Raw genomic sequence first — 14456 nt, 5'->3', positions numbered from 1 at the left:
TCCCAAGTTGTAGGCAACACAAAGTCCTAACTTTGGTGAGCTGACAGCACATTGCACACATATGCTTGGGTCATATCCAGACAGAAACCCCAGCTGATGATGGGGGAAATCATGGTAGCACTCCTGACACACGCACTGCCATGAACTTTCATGTGACTGCAAGGGCTGGGTGTGCTGCAGCTCGCAGCCACCCCCTCATGCATACCTGACCCTGTCACCATGCCCGGGCAAGGCTGGCACATGTGGCACAGCCACGCCAGTCTCCAGCAACATGGTGGTACCGGGCAGGGCCTTCATACAGCCTTCGTGCCGCAGACTGACCGATGCCACCATGGGACCTGCTGGATGGAGACGAGGGCCACCGGCCCACCGCAACCACAGCCTCCTGCAGGCCGGTGCTCCTGCGGTTAAGCCATCAAACACTATTGCCCTCTCTCCTTCTGGATAGGGTCTCGATGGGGTTAAGAGAAAGCGGGCTCCGGGAAGCAGAACCTCCCCGCTGCCATGCCCCCACCGCTCCAACAGCAGACCAAACGCCACCCTCCACCCCAGCGCCGCCTGCCACTGTGCCCTGCCGAGCAGCCGCCTCTGGCTCGGCCCCTCCGCAGCTCCTCCTCCGAGGCGGTGCGGGCAGGCCGGGCGCGGGCCCCGCCGCCTGCCGCCGCTGCGCGACCATGGCGTGCTTTCTGCAGCGGCGGGCTGCCGCCACCCGCCGCCTCCTCCTCCCGCTGCCGCCGCGGCCCCCAGGTCTGGCGGCAGCTCGGCGGCGCAGCCGCTCGGCGCTGCCAGCCTCCCTGGTGCGCTGGGGCGGCCTGCTGGGCGGCCGGTGGGTGGAGGCGCCCACCGTTTTCCCCGTGCAGGACCCGGCCAGCGGCGAGGAGCTGGGCCGAGTGGCCGACTGCGGGGCGGCCGAGGCGCGGGAGGCCGTGCGGGCCGCTCACGGTGCCGGCGCCGCCTGGGGCCGCCTCCCCGCCAAGGTGAGCGGCCGCGGAACATGGCGTCCGCCGGGGCAGCGACGGGGCTCGGCGCAGAGCTGGGCTCCCAGCGCCTCCCAGGGCGGGAGGTCCGGGCCGGCGGTGGCCGCCCGTTCTGCGGCGGCTGTGGGGCTGCCCCAGGGGCTGCCCGGGGCCTCGCTTCCCCCTCGGAGAAGCTCGTCCTTGCGGGCGGCAGCCACGGCAGCCTTCTGTCTCCCCAGGAGAGGAGCGTGCGCCTCCGCAGATGGTACGAGCTGATGATAGAGAACAAGGACGAGCTGGCGAGGATCATCACGGCCGAGAACGTGAGTAGGGCAGCAGGGCCGGCCGCCCTTCTGACCGGCCATGGGCGCTGTGCCGTGCTCGCATTCAGCCTCCCTGGAAACCTTAACACAGGGGTGCTGGCACTGAAATAAAGTAAACTGATCTAACACTGAAGTAAAAATGGGCAGACGTCAAAACACCCTGTATGCATTTCGTCGGTTTGCCACCCTAATACTTCATAAAGTTGAGCCTGTCAGACCCATTGTGTGCATTCACATCACTCGGTTAGGTCAATGGATAATGTTTCAAATGTTTCTGACACAGTGTCTCTTATGTCGATGACAATAGTGCCTAGCAATCCAGCAGGAATCAGACCCGTGTTTTGCTTCATGTTATAGAAAAACATACATTAACCTAAACCATGGTGTTCATGGCAGAAATGTTTGTGCTTTTTCAGTTTCCTTGACTTTGAAAAATTGCAGTATTATTAAAGCAAGTCTTCCAAGTTGAATTCACTCAGTGTGCTTTGGTTTGCATCGCAGAGCAGAGCAGTCTGGGAGCTCCCCAACTGGTATACTTTTGGGTAAAACCATGGTGTGAGATACTTGAGCAGCTCCTCTGTGGTGTCCCAGCTGCAAAGGGGCATTCAGTTCACAGGATCAGACCTGGAGTTAGTCCAAAGTAGTACTCCCCAGAACAAATGTCCCTGGCATAAACCTGTAACTGTTGTGCCATGATCTTCATCTTCCTCAGAATGCTAGTAGCAGCTAACTGCTGTGCTAAGTTTGTAATAAAAGACATGCTACATTTGCTATTCTACCTCCTTGTCTTGGGCAGGTGTGCTGGGCTCAGCTGTAGCAGTCACTTTTCTCCTTCTCGGTAGCTGGTGCGGAATCCAGGCACAGCATACAAAATGTTGTCTCTACAGTGGCTGTACTGAAGCCACACAATTCTGCTGCAATCATTCATACAGTCCTTTTTGGAGATTGCAGTGTACATGATAGGGGATTATAAGTACTCTGAAAAAGAACAGAAAGTGATTTCAGATTCAGTTGACTTGAACTTGTTTGTATTACTTCAGTCTGCTGCTTAATGTTTCTTTGATCTAATCAAAGGGGAAGCCTCTGAAGGAAGCACGGGGTGAAATCCTGTATTCTGCCTCATTTCTGGAGTGGTTTGCAGAGGAAGCTCGCCGGATTTATGGTGATGTCATTCCAGCGTCTGCAAAAGACAGAAGAATCCTGGTGCTGAAGCAGCCTGTAGGAGTGGCAGCTATCATAACCCCAGTAAGCATAGCTGGCATTTTGAAATCATGGGAGGGTTTTAAGCTCAGCCCACAGAATGGGGCTGTGGCTTGACTGATGGCTCTTCCAGTCCTTGCAAACACCCGTTAGGTTTCATCTGCCCTGTGCTTGCTTCTTCCTAGATTGGCAGTGGTTCTCTGTAATGTTCACTTAGGACAATACACATCTGTTGGGTTACAGAAAAGGTTAGCTATTTCTGCAAAAACAGAGGCAAAATTTTCCCAAGTTTGACTGTACTTTTTTCTCTCATCCTAGTGGAATTTCCCCAGCGCTATGATTACCCGGAAGGTTGGTGCAGCTCTGGCAGCTGGCTGTACAGTGGTAGTGAAACCTGCAGAGGACACACCGTTATCAGCATTAGCTCTTGGGGAGGTGAGCTTTTATGCTAAGCTTTACCTTAGCAGTGAACTGAAGCTGTAAATGGAGAGTCAAGATGGGCTTTGAAGATACCTCTGGCCAGCTTCATACATGAAGAAAGGGCAAGCTGGCTTGATCCAAAGATTTAGTTTAGTAAGAATCTTTGAAAGTTGCTCTAATACAGTCTAGAGCCTCAAAGAGGACCTAGCCATTTAGCAAAGAAAAACATCTTTCTATCTTTGGTTACTCTGACAGCCAGCTTAAACTGGAGTGAGGCTGCTCTCTTGACACGGTGGCATCTGTTTCTTGTTGTGCTGTGGACTTCCAGTTTTCATTGACTTACAGACTGGTTTCTTTGAAATGGTAAACATTAGTGACTATTTCTTGTGCAAAATGCACTGATAATGCAAATTATGTATTTCTTTTGTTGCAGCTTGCAAACCAAGCTGGAATTCCAGCAGGAGTGTATAATGTTGTTCCTTGTTCCAGACAACAGACATCAGCTGTAGGGGAAGTCCTGTGCACTGATCCATTGGTAGCCAAAATATCTTTTACTGGCTCTACAGCAACAGGAAAGGTACATAAGTGCACAGAATATCCTTGAAGAATATTATGGTGGTTATGCTGGAAAGGTAGGGGGGGAAGTGTGTGCCTTTATACAGAGATGCCTTCTTTTCTGGCTGTTGTGTACAGATTGTCCAAATAATTGTGTACTTCTTGAGATACTGCTATTTACTTTATACTACTATTTACTTCAGTATCAGTACTTCACAGAAGGATGCCTGTGTGCAAGGTCTGGATAACTGCCTTTATTAAATTTATGATATAAACAGTTCTGTACAAGATGCTATTGTTTCATATCATAGGGTGACAACATACTAATAAGAACACTGAAATAGAGTTTCAAAGGTATTGTTCAGGAACAGCTTCTGCAGTTGAGAGGAAGTATTAGAGAAGTGAGGCCCTTGAATCTCACCTGTCAACCTTAGTCAAGAAGCAATAATCACCATCTCTAATGAAATAAGCTTTACAACTGTGGAGTGTGGCTATAAGATTGTATGGGATGGCTGTACGCAGAATGAAAAAGTCTGGTATCGAGGCAAATCTTAACCCCAAGGTCTGTCAGGTCTTGGAAGAATTTTGTAAGTGTAGTCAAGTTTTTTGTTATCCAAAAAGAAAAGAATGAGAAAACAACAGTGACAATACTAGTGTACAAAAGCCTGACTTGAACTAAAGTTGACGAAAATCCTTCTCTCCAGTATTTCCTGGCCAGAATTCAATCTCTGAAGATTTTAATGAAGGAAATAAGTCCTTGTTTGTGTCATAGGAGAAAACAGATGGTCTAGCATTACAGAGAAGATGCAGATTAATTCCCTGCCAGAGTTAGTTTTTCACTGCTTTTCATCTCTTGATTCCACAGTTCACATCTGGTAGAGGTACAGATTTCTGTGTCTCCTCTGTTGCCTACAGATACTGCTGAAACATGCAGCTGGCACAGTGAAGCGAGTTTCCATGGAGCTTGGAGGACATGCTCCCTTCATAGTGTTTGACAGCGCCAATGTAGACCGTGCTGTTGCAGGAGCTCTTGCTTCCAAGTATAGAAACTCGGGGCAGGTAAGACTAATCTTTTTGTCCTTGTTTATAGGAAGTGAAGAGCTGTACTTACAGTTTAAACTGTAAATAAGCTATTTTATGTAAAAGGAAAGCATAGAACGCTTCGCAATGAAGAGTCACATGTGGCTTTCAGCACTCAAGCCAGTTATCAGCAAGCCTGACAATTTTGTCACTAAGAAGGAAGATCATTAGAACCTCTTGCAAGAGTGTGAAAAATGATAAGGCATTTTGTCAGCATTTTGTTGTTGGCAATAAATTAATTAGACCACAATTAATTAATTGTGGTCAGACTGCATAAGATCTAACATGAAAGACACCTCTGCTGCTGCACAGAAAGATCAAGTAGTTGTTACTTTTGAGACTGTAGCAACCAAAATAGGATGCAGTCAGAGCAAAGTGGTAGCACAAATTAATAGGCCACTGAAAGCACTTAGAAACAAATTCCATGAAGAAAGCAAACTCAATTAGTGAAGGAGTTAGAAAAAAAAGACCCCACCCCACCAACTGTGATTTGAGGTTCTGCTGCTCAGTCCAGCGCTGCTAATTAGAGGGTGCTTCTTGCAGATTCTGGACCTTGTTTGATCCATGTATTATTCAACAGAACTCACAAAATCTCAAGTGACTTATATTTTCACACACATGCTGACAGCCGCTTGTATTCCTAAAGTGGAAGGGGTGATGAAAGAAATGGCAAAGCTGAGTAGCAGCTTAGGATGATGGAGAAGAGGTAGAGGATGGACCACTGTAGTAACCTGAAGATGTGGCATGAAGGCCAGAATTAATTATTGATAGATTAAATACAATATAAACTACTGTTTGTTTTTCCTGTTCATGTTTGCTTTCAGACCTGTGTTTGTACAAACCGTTTCCTGGTGCAAAAGGGAATCCATGACAAATTTGTGGAAAAGTTTGCTAAAGCCATAGAGAGAGAATTACACGTTGGAAGTGGATTTGATGAAAATACTACCCAAGGGCCACTAATTAATGAAAGAGCAGTGGAGAAGGTATAAATTATTTAATTTTTCACATCTGAATTTCCTTTCTATGATCTATAAAGTAACTTGAGATTTATATTTCACTTTTTTCATGCTTGTTTTGTTAGAATGTACTTGCAGTGTAGCCAAAAGTGCGTTCTGTCCTCCAAAAGAGCATATACCTGTAGACAAAACAGATGTGGCCACTTAACGTATCACTCCCTTATTTCCTTTAAGGGAAAAAAAGATTCCTCCTTTAGGAGAAACTAATTCATCCTGATTACTTCCTAGCTGTTCTCAAGAACTTTTACTGAAATTGTAGACAATGTGAGAGTGTGAATGTGAAAAGCTGAATCTTTAATATCCATGAAACTATGATCATGCTCATAATTTATACTCAGCAGAAGACCGTTTGCAGTATTATTCAAAATTTCTCCTGAATTTTTATTACTCTGAGTCTGACATAATTTCAGAGGGATAAACTCCTCAAAATCTTTAATACTAGAGAGTATTATTTCTTCAGTGGAAAATACACTGTTGTTCATTCCCAGATGCTGACTTTGAGATGTCTGTTTTGCATACTCAGGTAGAGAGACACATTAACGATGCAGTTTCTCAAGGAGCATCTATTGTGACTGGAGGGAAACGGCACAGCTTGGGGAAGAATTTCTTTGAGCCAACATTACTTAGTAATGTTACAACAAAAATGCTTTGCACCCAAGAGGAGACATTTGGCCCTTTAGCACCAGTTATCAAGTAAGATTATTAATTTCCAGGTTAAAAATAGCAATTAAAATATGAAATATTATCTTAAATAAATAAGGTTTGAACGACAGTTTACTGACAGGTATTTTTGTACAATCACACAAGTCACGTAATAAGACTGGGGTACACATATGGAAACTTACTTTGGATGTGTAGTTCATTTGTTTCTCGCTCTTGACCCAATTTTAGCATCACTTTAGCAAGTTTTTGAGAATTATTTTCTTTTGAATTGTATCAGCAGTTAAAGGTACATACAGCAACACCTTCATCAACTTCATGATTTGTGGTAGGAAGTAGGAGGCAGGACTTTGCAGATTGTCATGGGATTTGCTAGTCCTAAATTCTTTCTGATGCAGGATCACCTGGAACTCTCTTTCTTTCCTAAAACCTTTCCTGCCTACATCCAGAGCAGCTGGATGTGATGGAAGAACATATGGCTCTGATAGTTAAGAGTGCTTTTGTGGTTTGGGAAGTTGGTGGGCTGCCCTCTGTGAAGTAAATGTTTTAGCTATCAGTATCTAGCACAGATAAAGGCAACCCTAACTACTTACCTGCAGCTTAAATGAAGTGGTAGAAACTCCTCTGCTGCTTCAAAGTGAAAATTAAATTAGATGTTTAAAATACACTTTAGGAAAAATCCTGTACCTTGACCTTGTATTTGATAAGGCTGCTGCTTGTGAGTCAGCAAGATGGTAAATGAACTGCAGACCTCATTTTTGGTTTTTTTCTCTTTATATTGACAGATTTGATACTGAAGAAGAAGCTATTGCCATAGCAAATGCAGCTGATGTGGGTTTAGCAGGTATGCCTCTGTCAGATAAGTGTGTTTCTGTAGTTTTATGAGCTTTAGTGTTACCGGAATGATGCTTTTAAACGTTAAGAAGTCTCTTTTTCAGAGTCTTCTCCAACTTACCTTCCTGGTTTTCATTTTCATTCTGGTATCTCTGTGTGGCAGGATATTTCTACTCCCAAGATCCAGCTCAGATCTGGAGGGTTGCAGAACAGCTGGAAGTTGGAATGGTTGGTGTTAACGAAGGCATAATCTCATCAGTGGAGAGTCCTTTCGGTGGGGTAAAACAGTCTGGCTTAGGGCGAGAAGGCTCAAAATATGGCATTGATGAATACTTAGAAATAAAGTATGTCTGCATTGGAGGCTTATAAAAATCTTCAAAAAGCACAATCCCAGCAGTTTGGAAAAGAGTGCTGTAGTTTTAATAAGCTTCTTGAACCAGATAGGTGTATGAATGCAACTTCTACCTTCCTTGAAACTAAGCAACCCTGTTCTGTATGTGTAGAGATATTTACAGTATTCTGTGCTGCCATATGTTTTTACATGTTCTTTATTTATACATTGGTTTTCAGTAATGTGATTACAGTGTCTATAATTTTCAGCAAGGAGTAGGGACGAATGCACATACATTATTCTTTGATTACCCCTGTGTGACTGGGAAGACTCGGGAGACTTGTGCATAATGAAAACAGATCAAAACCTATGGCAAGGGGAAACTAGACCACCATTTTCTACTGCCTCTAATGTTTCAGTGATGATGTTGGAGGCTTTGGGGAGGACAGCCTCCCTTCAGAATTTTGTTACATACTTGTCTTTTCTAACATGGTTCTATGACCTGCTTTTAGAGACAGGTGTGCCTTTTGCTTGGGTTTTTTTTTTTTAATTGTGAGAGAATCTGATGCTTATGAAAGGTGAGGAATTGCTTTTAGCTCCAGCTAGACATCCATACACGTGAACAGACAGCTTTTTCAGTGCATGTTAATGCTAGTTGCAAAGCTGCCAGCTGTTCAGCTTTGGGCTTTTGAGCAAAGAGCTGTAATTTGTGCCTAACAGTTTGCACACACCTGGGATCAAATACAACTTTTGTCTGACGTTTGTGAACCGCAGTAGCCCTGAGAAAAGGACAGTCCAGGAAGGACAAGGAGCTGCTGGCTTTGTGCATAGCAGGAGGAAGATGGGGTGCTTACTTGCAGGAATAACTTACATAATTGCGACACTATAAGGGCTGTGTGAAGGAAGCACAAGTGGTGACATGATGATACAGGTAAACTCCCTTCCATGAAAAGAATGTGACTATCCTTGGGTAGAAGTAGTGTCACTGATGTAAATGTTGCTCAGTATTTAAAGGAACATTACTCACCACCTCCAAAGAACATGAGCACATAAATGGTTCTGTTCCTATGGACTTTGTGCCTTGAATTGGATGTGTGGTTACACAGGTGAATGTCTACTAGGGAGGAAGGCTAAAAACCTTTAAACTTGGTTAACTTCTGGCCTAATAAAAGATTTAAATAGAAGTGATTAGAGGTGAGATTTCTATGCATCACCTTACCACTCTGTCATCTTCAAAAGATGATGTAAAGCTTCCTTAATATGAAACAAACAATGCTGTTTAAACTTTATTTTTCATGGCAGTCAAAAGAAGCACTTGAAAAATGAGCAGTGTTAATTTGGCAAATAAATCAGCACTGCAGAAGCTACAGGGAATAAATTTTGTTTCCTGTGTTGGTTAAATTTATTTCATGGGGTTAATCCATTAATTATTAAAAGTAAATGAAAGAAGGCAGCAGAGCTCTTCTTTCTATACATTAATGAATGTACCTTATGAAATGGGTTATTTTATCCAATCAGGCAAAGAGGTACCAGGTAACACAAGACTTGGGGAGGGGGGAAGGCAAGCCACGACTGAGTTTCACAGGGTTTTTTTTTTTAAAGCGCACATAAGGTAGCATTGACTGCTACTGATTATTTCTAAGTATTTTTATGGTTATATTTGTGTAACGCTTAAGACCTGGTGGGTCTGGAGCATGTTGTCTGTCAGGAGTGTTTGTGCATCGTGCCAACTGAAGGGTGGTTAAAAGACACTTAACTGCCCTTCTGGTAATTTCCAATGCACCAGTAAAGCACATTTAAGATAATGAATTGCACAGACTTAAAATATGTCTGCCTGTGAACTGCAGTGTAAGATAAAGTTATTTCATTGATTGCTTTATGACAGTGCAGTCTTGAATGTGGGTCTACTTACTGGGACAGTGCAGTTGAAGGATGCATTCTTTAACACACTGCTCTCTTCATTGCAAAGTTACCGGTCTGATGCATTGGTACATTTATAAACTTGATGTCTTTTCAGAGAATAGCACTGTTAATGAGTAAATGTTTACTTTTTTCCTAGCAAATAATACCTTTTACTATGCCTGATAACAAGCACAAACCAGAATTAAAGATAAGGTATGTTATAAACTTCAAAAATACCTTTGGCTGGATTGGATTGTGGTTGTATTCTAGCATAGTATCCATCTGTCAGCAAGGTCTACATCAGGTAAGCACAGAATAATCTTAAACTTGTCTTCATAACAAAAGCTGTGATTCTTCAACAAAACATATACTTGAATTCTCACACTTCAGTTATGTTGATTACACTTGTGATAGTTTAGCAATTTCTGGGTATTAAAACTGTGATGAAAAAATATTTTCTGTTAATAAATAACTTCAGTGAACGTACCGGATGGTGTGGTTTATTACCTTATTCAGTGCTGAACGGACAAACTGACAGCAGCCACATTAAGTTCAGTTTCTCAGATTTGCAGAGTTTTTTGTTCTGCCAGCTTCAGCACTGGAAAAATAAGACACCTCTTTGCATCCACATGTTCACAGAATGGTTTGGGTTGAGGTATAAGATTTTGTTACCTTTATTACAGTCCCTTGAATCTAAATCAAATAGATGGCACCACTTTGACATACTAATATGCCATCAGTCATTTTGTATGCTAGTGTTTTATTGCTGAATCACACATTTTACCACAAGATAAAGGCTTTGTGGATTAGAGTGCCTATCCCTGCCTTCAGGATACAATTACTTACATAATTATTTAATTTCTTAATATTTAAAATAGATTTTTGGGAGCTGTTTTATTTCCATTCAGTTAATATGGTTCTGAAGCCTCAGAAACCATCTTCTGGTTTCTAACCTCACTTAGTCAATGTCCATTTTATTTTCTTATGTTACCCGTTAAATAGCTGTTGTTTGAGCCCCAATCCTCTCTGTGTACTAAAGCTTTTTAGGAAGCTACATTTGCCTGTTCTACTAGATACTAAGATTTTTAACTTAAATAGGCAAAAATCTCAGCTAGTGCATAGGCTTTTTTTGGCATGTCAGTCTGGGTAATTCTTGTCTATTTGTATGCTAAGCTGTCAAAGTTAACTTGGGTGCCAGTGAGGGAGGCTTTTGATGCTAATAACACTAACCAAATACCAGTGAAGATAGACAGTAAGTCTTACTGAGAAGTATGTCAACATCTAGTACTTAATTTTGTTTGCAGTAGCTGGCAACTCGCACTGTTATCTTTCATTACCAAGATCAAGGAAATGTTTTAACAGGCTACTGTTCTTGCAGCGTATCTGCTTCCCAGACACGGGTGTTTCTAGTCATCTTTTATGCTTTCAGGATTAACTCACAACATAAACAGCAGTTTAAATGGTTTTCACAGAGTAAAATAGTTTTTACTTTTCTAAACCAATCAGACACATGTTGGGAGCTGGTCAATCTCGTAAGTAAAAGAAACTCCATCCTTTGACTTGGCATTGAAGTTACTGTCTCACTGTAACCGGCAGAGTCATAACCATAACTGGTTATGCCCTTTGTTCTAGCCCTACTACTTATGGAATGATTGGGCCATCTTAAAGGAGAAGGTTTAAGTATGGTCTTCAGAAGTTCCAAGTTAAATCTTAATGCTTGCTTAAAGTGTTTTCAATGTCAAAACTCTCTGCCTAAGACCTTCCAAGATATGAGAAGTTGGTGGTTTATTCATTTTACCAGTGAATGCTGAAGCTACTTAGCACAACTGGCTTAAGTTGTTTAGGAATCACTAACTACCTTCTGTTGCACAAGCCCAGAAGCTTGCATCAGCCTACTTAAAGGGGATGGGGAAGGCTGTTGCTGTGACCAAAGTGTACAATGCAGGAAAAAATAGATGCCATTCATCAATAAAAAATTATGTGTTATCTTACCAGCTTGTTCAGCAGCCAGTATTGCCTTGTAAGAGTCAGGTACCAACATAAGAGGCACCGTGTAGACTGTGACACCATGTATCCAAATACACTTAACTTTTGCTTTTATGGGTACCTTTTTTCCTTACAGAAAGACACTTGTATCTTGTAGTACCTTTTATTATGATTTAGCACAAACTTCACACACACTGATGCATGGATTTTTCTTTTCCAGTTCTGAAACAGGCAGCATAACCTACCCCTATCTAACAGCAGTATTTTGGGTTATATTGCACACTAGTAGCTCTGATTACTGCAGTGATTATACTTACAAATACTCAAGTACTGTATTTGCTATAGAATAAGCCACAAAAAACTTGCAAAATAACCACACTTGGCATGGCAGCTGGGGTGAATATTTACACACAGCCAATTAAACCAAGTAAGGACAAGCACCACATGAAAACTCATACTGTAAACTACAGTAATTTTTTTCTGCTCTCTAATGTACTGACTTACGTTACTTGTCTGGAAAAAAGACACTGGTTTGCTTTTGTCAGTAGGAAGGAACATAAAAGCACTGCTTTTATGTCTGAATACAGACATAAGCTATAGTATACAACTTATCTCTATTAGCCTAATTTGAGTGTCAAATCCAATGGAGAAAACCATGTCTAAAAGAGTACCTGACAAGTTCCTAGAATGAAAGACAAAACTTTATTAGTAGTTACATAAATGTAGTCATTTCAGCTCAGAAATGGTTCCAGTTACAATACATAATTATTTGCAATAAATAGCATTTTCTAGAAACAGACTCCTAACATAAATTCTGTAATAGCTCACCCATCCACCTACAGGGAGAAGCACTTCCATACACGGACAAACTACTGATGTACAGCTCATCTGCACTTGATTTACAGCCTGTGCAAAAGAAAAAAAAAAATTGCCTTTTCTTCCTCCTGTTTTTTGAAGTGTATTTCTAAGCTTTAGGGTTTACTCCCTTGCCTTGGGGAGTTTGGGACCTAAAAGTTACATGAAATGGGTTCTCCTTTGCTGCAGAAGTATGGCATTAGTAGTCTAGTCAGTGATCAATGACAAGCAGTAGATAAGGTTAAGAAATTAATTGACCTCTCTATCCCGTTTCCCTTCTTCTAGAAGAAAGGCTACCTCTCTCAAACCTCATAAATAGCTCAGAAACTAAAGTAGCTGTCACGTTATTACCACCACCTGAAAGCTCCAGCTGACTACTGCCCATTATTAGTATATTGAAGGGCAAAACTAGTTTCCCTCAGGCTTAGAAGAGGAATAGGAAATATGCCTAAGCACTCAAGTTATTTCAAGAACATTAGAACTGTCTAAGGAAAATTTAAATTCAGCATAGAAAACACATGTGCTCACTCTCCCTCTGAGAGGTGCACACACTCTAAGTTCCTTGCATGTGTATGCACTTCTGTTTGCCCACAAGAGACCAAGAAAGAAAAGGAAAATTAGCATCATAAGAAAACAGCTGACAGCACAAGTGCTCAAACAGTACCTGTATCTGATACAGCTCACAGAAGGCCACTAAGACTGTTTACTTAAAGGACACAGCTGCAAAAGTGTTACTATTACACATGAAGCGAGAACAATCTTTTTCTTTCCCTCCCCAAGTTAGCAATCTGTAGTTAGATTGTTCACCTTTTGCTGAATTTCTGAACAATCTACTCAGTTAACTTGACAGTTTGAACCACAGAACAGAGAATTTGGATGTGCATCTCAGCAGATTTGCCAAGGTACATTTGTTTTGTACTGTGGTAGCATTTTGGTTAAGAAAATTAAAAACACAGGCCTATGACCCATTTCCAGCATGGCAGTTCCATGCTGCGTACACACTCTGCTGAGTACTGAACCTGTTTCATGCCTCAGGCAGTAATGGTAAGGATTAAAATGCAAAAGACAATTCTTTTGCACAGAGGGACAATCTCTGCTTGTGCATCGATCAGCATGTATAAATTGACACAAGATGCAAATTAAACTCCAGTCCTTGCTCCAAGGCTATGAGGCACTTCAAGTATCAACACACTGTCTGCCTTCAAAGAGAGGCAGTATCTTAACCAGTTCCAAATGGAATATATTCTTTATTTTCACAGAACCATAGAACAGTTTGGGTTGGAAAAGACCTTTAATTGAGTCCAATTGTTAACCTAGCACAGCTATGTCCACCACAGTGGACTCTGAACCATGTATGACAAGTTTTTCAGTGCAGATCTGACTGTCGGGAATATCCCCATCCCAATTTCACAAAGAATCTGCCAGCACTCTTTCTGTATATAAAGAAAAACAGTATGTGGAAGTAAACATAAGGACTGAGAACCTGCTTCAAACCCATCACAGCCCAAGCCAGAACTGGCATCAGAACTCCACCACTGCGTTTGCACCTTGACAGCTTGTTTTCCAACCCTTTCATTCCAGCTATGACATGGCATGCTGCAAGAAAGCACAGTTCTAGAAGTAAAAATTATATGGAATCAAGAAGCAAGGCTTTCTATAATCTCTCCTAAAGTCCTGACAAAATCATGCTTGGCCCAGTGACACAAATATGATGTCACAAATTCACAAACCCAGAAACTATTATTTTCAACTTCTGTGCAAGTTTCATATTAAGAGCAAGCCTGATCATATGTAAGAAGAATGACTTCTCCTTCCAAGGACATGAAAGGATCAAACTAACAGAATTAGAAGCAGCTCAAAACTTTAAACTGTAATTCAACTTTCAAAACATAACTAAAACACTGTTAGCAACAAAGATGTTAAAGCATCACCTAGAGAACAGAATTTAGTAAGCAACTTCCACTTACTAGAGCCTTGGGTATACAAAATTGGTTTAATGTTTCTGATTTGTTGAAGTGAGAAATAGCCAAATCATGCGTACTTTCTCATGGCACATAAGCTTACCCCCAATCCAAAGATCTGAGCCCACAGTGTGTTTGTGTGTGAGGAGGAATAGCCCAGGCAATTCTGCAGCATTGAGGAAAGCAGGTTTATGATTCCTGTCGATGCTTTACTACAGAATCTGTCTTTAGTTTGCTTTTCTTGAAAGAACAACCTACTAAGCTTCAGCATCAGCTTTAGAAACATAAAATAAACCCAGAGCACAAGTGACTGACTTCACAAAACTGAAGGATGCTGCTGACTACACTTGACATGTCCTACAAGGTAAGTTTATAGA

At 42.0% G+C, this 14456-nt stretch overlaps 1 protein-coding gene across 1 annotated transcript; it reads left to right on the top strand.

The window, feature by feature from the left end:
* The first annotated feature begins 625 nt into the window (after positions 1-625).
* On the top strand, positions 626-9763 carry ALDH5A1 (aldehyde dehydrogenase 5 family member A1). Its single transcript, XM_065667211.1, has 10 exons — positions 626-977; positions 1196-1279; positions 2354-2524; positions 2798-2914; positions 3333-3476; positions 4370-4513; positions 5359-5517; positions 6074-6243; positions 6996-7054; positions 7208-9763. The coding sequence occupies exons 1-10, from the start codon at positions 675-677 to the stop codon at positions 7411-7413; spliced, it is 1557 nt and encodes a 518-aa protein (XP_065523283.1). The 5' UTR covers positions 626-674; the 3' UTR covers positions 7414-9763.
* Positions 9764-14456: the final 4693 nt, after the last annotated feature.

The sequence above is a fragment of the Lathamus discolor genome, chromosome 2, assembly GCF_037157495.1.
Source record: "Lathamus discolor isolate bLatDis1 chromosome 2, bLatDis1.hap1, whole genome shotgun sequence".
NCBI lineage: Eukaryota > Metazoa > Chordata > Aves > Psittaciformes > Psittacidae > Lathamus > Lathamus discolor.
The sequence above is the reverse complement of the archived record's forward strand: the minus strand, read 5'-3'. Positions and strand labels throughout refer to the sequence as shown.

What these genes read in the sequence shown, in the direction of transcription:
- ALDH5A1 (XM_065667211.1), top strand. Translation starts at nt 675, where the DNA reads ATGGCGTGCTTTCTGCAGCGGCGGGCTGCCGCCACCCGCCGCCTCCTC. An exon ending in GGATCATCACGGCCGAGAAC is followed by an intron (nt 1,280 to 2,353) that starts GTGAGTAGGGCA and finishes ATCTAATCAAAG; the next exon opens with GGGAAGCCTCTGAAGGAAGC. An exon ending in CAGCATTAGCTCTTGGGGAG is followed by an intron (nt 2,915 to 3,332) that starts GTGAGCTTTTAT and finishes CTTTTGTTGCAG; the next exon opens with CTTGCAAACCAAGCTGGAAT.